General features: G+C 38.0%; 1 protein-coding gene across 1 annotated transcript; it reads right to left on the bottom strand.

Moving 5' to 3' along the window:
* On the bottom strand, positions 1 to 8,822 carry TMED5 (transmembrane p24 trafficking protein 5). The gene is made up of 4 exons (XM_069022749.1): positions 8,590 to 8,822; positions 6,117 to 6,214; positions 5,243 to 5,426; positions 1 to 2,899 (listed from the first exon to the last, which is right to left on the bottom strand). The coding sequence occupies exons 1-4, from the start codon at positions 8,770 to 8,772 to the stop codon at positions 2,681 to 2,683; spliced, it is 684 nt and encodes a 227-aa protein (XP_068878850.1). The 5' UTR covers positions 8,773 to 8,822; the 3' UTR covers positions 1 to 2,680.
* Positions 8,823 to 8,844: the final 22 nt, after the last annotated feature.

The raw sequence follows: 8,844 nt of genomic DNA, 5'->3' as shown, positions 1-8,844 counted from the left end.
CAGGTTTAAACTTGATTTATTGAAAATCTCAGTTTTGCATAATTATTCAACATCTGCAAGTCTTAAAACATTTAATTCTGAATAAAAAGTCCATTAAGAAAGAAAATGTAATTTATATTCTCCTTTGTAAATTTTATACAGTCAAAAGCAACCTACTCTTCAAAATCCAAATACAATGTTATTTAACTGTAAGTTTGAATGCCAAATCCTTCACCTATCATAAACATATTCCAGCTGCCAAAGTCAATGAACCTTTCTAGTTATTCCCTCTTTCATTTTCTAGTGGACCTTGAATGATGAGAAAATATAGTCAGAGCTCTTAGTTGCAAAACAATAATTTCTTCCAGATGAACTCTGGTGCCAGTTGTTGCATTTTCCTTCTACCAGCGATTGCTATGTGTAATGGGAGACACCGAACTGCAGCAGTCCTGTGTCTTTGATCAGAGCAGGCTGCAGTCAGTAGCAGGTTAAACTGAGACACCAAATGGTTTGCCCCTGATGTATAACTACTGTCAGAGAGGCACAGCAGAGCAGCTCGGGAACCCAATCCCTTAAGGTGCCCTTGGAAAACTTGGCAGAGCTTATCTGTTGGAGTTGTAAGGTGTAACAAATCTAGTAGCTTGGAGAGCAGAGGTAGATATCTTAGTCACAGCTTCCCAGAGCTGGTTCAGCATTTTGCAGAGGGTGATGCAAGCAAAGATAACAACGTGGTATAGTGCTACTGGGAGATAGACAGGGAAATGGCAGGAAAACATTATTTGCTACTCTAGCTGAAACAATTATTTTTTCCTAGACATACTTCTGGGGTAAGAACAAAGCTTTCTACTTCCAGGCAGTTTAGAATAGAAAGCATCATATGGAAGTAAGATACACAAAACCTTAAAGGGTTACAGTCTTATTTTGGACACAGCTTTGCAGAAAGATGAAGTAGCTCAACAGCCTTTGGAGCCCTCTATAACAAGTTCTGTAATAATAATAATAATACTCTTGCTTATAAAAACTATTTAGAAATATTATTGCTAGGTCCTCTTGTCTGAAGTTGAAACTGAAGTGCTGTTTCTATGTTCTGTAGCCCTTGCTAGCATCTGCTTCATTTGAACAACGTATTTCTTCAATGCACCTATTGACCCTGTTTTTATTCATAAAACAGTATTTAATCACAAGGTCTCAAAGTTGCAACTCTGCCATTCATACAGATGACCCCACAACAGGCACAATACTACTACATATACCTTTTTTAAAACACTTTTTAAAAAGTGTTTTTAATAAAGTTTTTAAAAACCTCTTAGGATGAAATGTAGTTAACACATTTATACAAGAAATTGCAATGACTTGGCACATTGTAAAAATTACTTTGAACTACTAAAAAAAAGTTAACTCTCATGTACCAGGGGTTTTGGCAAAAACTTTATACCCTCATTACACTGTTAAAAGCCACCTCATCCAGATATTATAAATTTCTGATTTGATATTAGCTTTGCCTTACTTAAGCGATACTACATATTCAGTTGATCATAAAACTTGAAGCCTGTACTTACTGCTCCTGTGATTTGTGCCTTAGTCATATGAGCAGCTAGGTACAGAAACACTGGTTATATGAAGAGAGTGTACTTACACAGCGGAAAGACTTGTGAAGGTGAGCAAAAATGGAAAGCTTAGGTGAACAGCTTTGGTTTTACATGGCTGTGTAAGTCACCTGATTGTTACATTAGTCATAATTGTAATAAAGTGGAAAATAAGAGGGATTTTGAGACTACAGCAATCAATGTTTGTTTTGGTATACCATGACAACCCCTGCCTTTATTAAAAGGAAAAAACATGAGAAATTACTTTTTAAAAAAATTAGCTATTACATGAGGTAAGAGTAACTAAGAATTTGCACATCATACTTCCAAGTATGTCTGTATTTGTTTGTATACCATGTAGCCACTTGTCTCATGTAACAGCCAAAAAGGAAAATAGGATCATGCAACTACAGGACAGAAAGATTTATGAACTGGAATTGTACCTATTTTCTTCAATTGTTTTTCAAGACTGACTCAATTTCACATTGATGGTGCTTTTTTAAAAGTGCTGATATTAGTCATCTGTTATAAAAGGAGATCTCATGTTCTTACATAGTTAGCCCAGTGTTTCTCCATGATGCCAAAGAACAGAAACAAAGGATTTTTAAAAACATATAACTTTGAAGAAAAATGACAGTAACTACCAATCCTGTAAACTTAGGCACATATGTAAATTCATTCAGTATTTAACAGCAACTAAACCAATGTCTAAGTTACTACTTAAACTTTTATGTGAAAATGAAAAAAATGACAGTTATATTAACATTACTTTGCATATGCACCAAGTGTGCTATGCATAAGGTAGGCATTAACAATCATTAACAAATCCTACAAGTACAAAAAAATAGTAGCATTTGGAAAAATGGGAGAGCTTGGGAGGACGCATTATCATTGTGTTTAAAAAAAAACAAACCACCACAAAAAACAAAAACCCCAAACACAAACAAGACCAGCACCATCACATCCAAAAAGCCCAATGTGAATTGAAAACCTGATTTTTACTGTCTGTTCAATAGAATCTGAAAGGTCTTTATTTTCTTTACCGTAGTTTATTGCTCCCCTCCTCCCCCATACCTGTTATATTGTTACGATCATAATATGAACATTAACGAATATTAAGTTCTACTTTTCCTCTTATCTTCAAAGAGACTTTTCAACATGTAAACCTGAACGGCTGATACCACCACCATTACTCCCAAGTTGACCATGGACCAGAAATTCACTCTGTCGAAGTTGCTTTCTTGTATGTTTCGGTCACGAGCCTCAAATGCTCTGAGCAGGGTCTGAATTTGGACACTTTTGCTTAATCTGGCTTTGACACTGTTGATGGATTCCTGGTAAGTAACAAAAGAGTATTTTTAGAAAAAAAAAGAACACCTGAATTAAGTGGACAGCTTGCAGCACATACAAAATTATTAACACTGTATTACCACCTGTAATTTAATTGCTTAACAAGTGAAGAGTTAATTTCATTTTAAAATGTACACCTCATCAGTTATCATTAATTTGTCTAGCCTGTTTATTGTGTGTCACCTGAAAAGACTTAATTTATGTAACATTAGTGTTCTCTAGTAATTTTGGTTTTTCTTTTTTATACGTAGGGAGGTAAGAGAGAAATCAAACCTATCTGGACAAATAAAAAGCAGTGAATACTGCAGAACTAGTCTCAAACCAAATTATGTAGTAGCAAGCAAATGTAAAGTTTTTTCCGCCGCATAATAAAATTAAGGAGCTTTTTAATGCAAATTACCATCAGGCCTGTAGCTGTAGCAGAAGAAAAGTACAATAATGTTATATTCCTGTCTGCTTCTGGTGTTTCTACTGTAGTGGCCATAAACTACTGCTTCAACCTTGATACAAAAGCAGAGTTTAGACATAAATTTTGAATAGGATGAGCGGAGGTCCTACAAAGGACATAAAGTGTTACCCTTAGAACCAAAGGAAGTACATGAACACTCCAGCCATGATGACGGCAGCTCAAGATCCGCACCTCATTCTGCACTAAGTAAACACCTGACCCTATGATCTCTTGAAGTTTCATCCACCACATAATAGATACTAACAACATAAAAGCTGATCTCATGAAGTGCTGAATTACATTCTTGATGTAATTATGGATCCTAAAGTAACTTCTAGTGAGAGAAGAGTAACATTTGCAGTAAGAGGAGGCTAAGAATTAAAAAAAAAACCAAAACCATACAGTTAAACCCAGCAGTAACATTTTCTCTGTTTCATATTTAACAAAAGTATTTCAAAATAGCTATTTTGGGGAGCCAAATAATTTTATGACTATAAAGTTCATTGTTACAGAATAAGGAACATCAACATGACAGAAAAGCTTTAAAAACAAGACACACTTCCCTATTTTCAACAGAAAGGTGTTTTCATTAAGGAATTAAACTACTAAGTGTTTATGCTAGTCCTCATAGAGCTTGCAGGGAAAGTAATACTTGGCTAAGTAAACAATGGGATCAAATAGTAATGTTAACTTTATAAAAACTACATACTTCATAAGATTTTCAAGGCTCTCAAAGACAAGTTCTGCATTTCTTTTTCTTTTGGAAGAGATACCAGTACGTAAACAAGTGTCTATCAAATCCATTCAAGTATTTTTTGTGGTTAGTGTGAGAGGGATTTTCTTCACAACTCCACATATTAACTTCACTTTAAGTGTCTTGATTGACATTTTTCAAGGTCTGGTCAGCTTTTCAGATTCTGTATTTGATTTTATTATTATTTAAATGTGTATCATACACCTATAAAAGATTTTAAACATTATTTTGTTATTTAAAAATCTGCATTGTGTTTATGGCAATAAATAATACACTGTAATTTTCTACATGATGTATTCAGTGTGTGCAGATGTTGGGATTTTGGGTTGTTTTTTTTTTAAGATACCTATTGTCTGTAGCTATGATCAAACAAACAATAGCTCACTGCATCCTACCAAGCAGTAAGAACAGTGGTACTGGAGAACCAAGCAATCTTTTGCTTCTAGAGTAATCTCAATATTGAATGATCATAAAGAGAGTAAAAGCTTTGACTCAGCAGTCTGAATCCTACATCAAATAGGGTCAGAATACAGTTTAAGTAAACATAACCTCTTATACAATGTCTGCAAAGATGAACCTGTAGTTTATGCAAATTAACTCTCATTCTGTTTATTAGTTGGAAAAGGTGTAATAAAATTTGGGGGCAAAAAACCTAATAGAGTATTGTCTAATTTACTGAAGACAGAAACAGCAATCCATACTTCTGCAAAGATGCGATAAAGAGACTAACACAGTGTGCCTTATTTTTAAACATTGATAAAATGCAGTAATTCCAACTACATCATAGGGACTAAGTAATACTTTAATGGTCAAAGTATTAATTTCATTGCTGCTAGGGAAGAATGTCCCATTTTAGCAGTAGGAAGGAAGCTGAATTGGAAAGCAAGTGACTGAGAGCTAGGCAGTTTCTTCTTGCTGATGAAGGGCCTATTCTGAAAAGATCTTCAAGTTTCTTTGTGTGAACAAGAGATCCATGGTGCTAGACTTCCTGTATTAGTAAAAGCAATATATGAAACTGGAATACATTCCAGGATGATGCACCAGACAGAGGCAGAATGGCTACATGATGCTGAGTTTTTTTCCAAATGCTCTTACAATGAAGAGAATTAAAGATAAAATACTAACCAGAATATCTTCCAATTTCATGTCTAGGAGATCTGTGCCCGTAACATACTTCTTCCAGTCTTCCTCATCTTGTCCATCTTCTCCCATATTGTCCAGAATCAATTCAAAGAAAATTACCTTTTCAGAAATGGTACTGAATGTGTTGTCAAAGCAGAACATGTAATCTCCATCTTCTGTTTCCACCCTGTGTAATTAAGCAAAATGTGATTAACTACACTTTCTGTGCTGGTTCTCAAAAAGTCAGTTTTTGTACATCTTTGTCTTAAAGACTGACAATCATGCACTTAGAAATAACCAGATCTTCTCTTTGTATAAAAATAAGAACTCTAAAGACACATTACAGATTACACAGTCACAACAAAACACTCCCACTGACTCTTAAAGGCTCAAAATGATGAAGACAGCAGCTTGCTTTCATTTCTTTTCAGGGATTTTGAATCATTGTTAATTATTACCAAAAAATACACAGTAAGTGGAATTCTTATACTGTATAGTAAAATTGCAGCAAATATTGCATGTTTTGACAAAAGGACTGGAAAAATGGGGGACTTCTTAGCTTGTTATTTGTATGACTGAAATGATCTTTTGATATTAGATATAGAGACCTTTTTCAACTGCATAATAATTATTTTTATCCATTGAACATTAACATCTATCATTAAAACAAAAGTACCCTTCCCTTCATGGTACAATCCATGTAAAAAGCATTCAGTGTCTATAAGAAGAAAATTGTTGTTCTCAAACTGTCCTATTAGAAAGTCTTTTGTAATACTAAGGAATAAAAAGTACTCAACCTTCATTTTATTTGTATTTACCAAAGAAACCAGAAAAGTTCTTTATGTAACACTTCTGAGTTTGAAGATTTTAAACTTACGTATGAACTCCATCTGATTTTCTTTCATCAAAAACTAGAGTTTCACCTTTCGGGGACAGCAGATGAAAATCAACATCTAATCCTGCTCCATCCAGAACCTGTGAAACAAACAAAAATAACCAACCTCCGACCAGTGGAATTCCTGTTTGCATTGCTGACAGAAACATTTTTAGGGAAGGCAAACGTTTTTAGGTAAGGGAACAGACAAATAAGGAATCTGAAAGAATAATCTGTCTGGATGAGCCAACACCAAGTTAACTGGAAACAGATTAAAACACGGCTCGACCTAAAAGCATTTTAGCAATTTCGGAATCTTAAACTAAATGTGATCTAAACCTGCAAGGCTGGGCTTTTATTGAACCTTTCCCTAATTACTTTTAAGAATGCAACAGTTTTATCAACAGGCAGGGTTAAACAACCTGTAAAAATACCAACAACAGGTGTCTAAATCTAGCACTTCTATGGCAGATGTCATTGACTGGTAAGTACCTGCACTACTCCCATTTCAGTGGCAGAAATGTTTTAACAAGTCACTTTTCTGTACATACATGTTACACATACTTGAGCATTATGTGCTGTCACCCCTAAGACATCTTTGTTGGGTGAATTAACAGTGTTGGAAACAGGACCAAACCTCTTAGGCCAATCAAAGCTGTACCACAAGTCCTTCCCACCTTTTGATGCACATTTAAGGTCTGAATTCTGTCAGGGCATTCTCTTTTCCCAAAGGTAGGAGGAATTGAAGGCATTTAGCTTCTTAAATTCTCAGGGAGTGTCTACAGCATTACAAAAGGTGTGTTGCTTTAACTGTGTAACACAGCTACAGCTGTATCACCACACCTACTGTGTTGTAGAAATTCTTTATAGGGAAGGGAGTAACTGCATAAGGGGGTGGAGAGGGATCATTTTTATGACATTACTTAAGTCCATGCTAGGGGAATTTTTTGTTTGCTTGTTTTCCAGTGAGCTTTTTCAGTACAGCAGTCTGCTCCTGCTGAAATGGAGGGCAAAGTTTACACTGGCTCAAACTGACACTGAAGACTTACAAAAATTTTTAAAAAATGGATAAAGGACAAGGAAAATTACTAGCTAACAGCTGATCAAATTAAAAACCATATATAGTGATATATCTTTAGGGGTATGCTCCAGTCTAAACACCCAGAAAAGAACCTTTATATTTGCATAGTGTTTACCTTATTTCTTTGGAGAGGGACCTGCATCCTATGTTAAATATTCCTATGCCTTAGCCACTAACATAATTAAGTACAAAATAAATCTATTTGCAATAATATACAGAGCTCCTTTTCTACACATTGAAATAGAAAGATGAATCATTACTGTTAACAGTAGCGCTAAGAAAATGTATGCCTGAGTAGAAATAAGTTATGTGTATAGTGTTATACACATTAGCCCTTTCTAAAATAATGTCTTTCTTTAGCTTATGATCAAACTAAAATCCTATTCTGTGCAAAATAAACTTCTTCTGTTTGGCTTGGACAGGGCTCTGAACAAAGCTTCAACACCTCTGTCTTTCATTCTTGTTCAGTTCTGCATGTAACAGTATTAGAAATAATCAGGAATTTCAGCTTTATCTTTCCATTGAGAAACAGAAGGGAAAAACAGATGGAGGGAAAGAGAGACAGATCCTGGCCAGCTTAGAGGCACAGTAGTAGTAGGGTGGGAAAATATTCAGTGCAGCTTCCCTCACTGTACCTATTTTACTGTAGAAAAAGTTTTTGTTTTAAAGAGGAAAAAAAAAGTCTGAGATCGAAACCTATCCCAGACATCTCTGGGAAACTCGACTCTTCCAAAAAGGACATTAAAATCTTAATGATAGTCTCTTAAATTCGGCTGTTTCTGTAAAACTTTCATCATTGAGGTGAAAGGTGTTTACTATCAGAGCACGAAGATAGGCAAGTATGAGCTCTGTGCATCAGCACAACGTTCCTTAACGCTTTAGAGCTACAACACAAGGTCACAACCGTGAACTTTCCACATTCAGCCCTTTTAAAGGATGGCGACTTGAGCTCTTCTAAAGCAGAAACAAAGAAGTCCCCCCAAACCACCAAAGAACGTATTGGAATAATTAAATAGGCAGGTAAGTTAATTTTTAACTCCCGAAGGCAGAACTTCTAAGAGTGCACAATTCCAGCGTGGCTTTGCGGGCGCTGCCGAGGCCGGCAGAGTCCCGGGCAGGGCTGGGCTGCCCGCGCCCGGGTGAGGCCGGTGGAGCCCCGCGGCCACTGCTCGGGGCAGGGCACCGCATCCCTCGGCAGTCACTGCCCCTCAGGGCCGAGGCTGCGGCCCCAGCAAGGCAGGACCGAGCTGCCGGCATCAGGGCCTGGTGGAGCCGCTGTACAGGGGGACGAGGGGACGGCCCGGAGACGGCAGCGCCGCCGTTACGACGGGATGCGGGACCCCAGCTGCCCTCGGGACACCCCGCGGGGAGACGCGCCCTCCCGCCCTGCCCGACCTGGTACTCGAGCTCCAGCGAGGCCTCCTTGCGCATGGGCTGGTAGAAGCACTCCTTGCGGCCGGCGGGCAGCGTGAACGTGAAGTCGCTGTCCAGGGAAGGGCTGAACTCGGCGGCGCCGGGCGGCGGCGGCAGCAGCAGCGCGAGGCACCCGAGCGGCACCAGCAGCAGCCGCGGCCCCATCGCGGCAGCGCCTCGCAGCGCGGAGCCCCGGCGCGCGCAGGCACCGAGGGGCGGGGCGCCCCGGGCGGGGCG

The sequence above is a fragment of the Aphelocoma coerulescens genome, chromosome 8 (genome assembly GCF_041296385.1).
Source record: "Aphelocoma coerulescens isolate FSJ_1873_10779 chromosome 8, UR_Acoe_1.0, whole genome shotgun sequence".
Lineage (NCBI taxonomy): Eukaryota > Metazoa > Chordata > Aves > Passeriformes > Corvidae > Aphelocoma > Aphelocoma coerulescens.
This window is presented reverse-complemented; position numbering and strand designations above follow the sequence as displayed.

Excerpts from the sequence above, each read along its gene's own strand:
- TMED5 (XM_069022749.1), bottom strand. The coding sequence starts at position 8,772 with ATGGGGCCGCGGCTGCTGCTGGTGCCGCTCGGGTGCCTCGCGCTGCTG. Across the intron at positions 6,215-8,589 it reads CGCTGGAGCTCGAGTACCAG|GTTCTGGATGGAGCAGGATT; the intron begins GTCGGGCAGGGC and ends TTTGTTTCACAG. Across the intron at positions 5,427-6,116 it reads AAATCAGATGGAGTTCATAC|GGTGGAAACAGAAGATGGAG; the intron begins GTAAGTTTAAAA and ends TTAATTACACAG.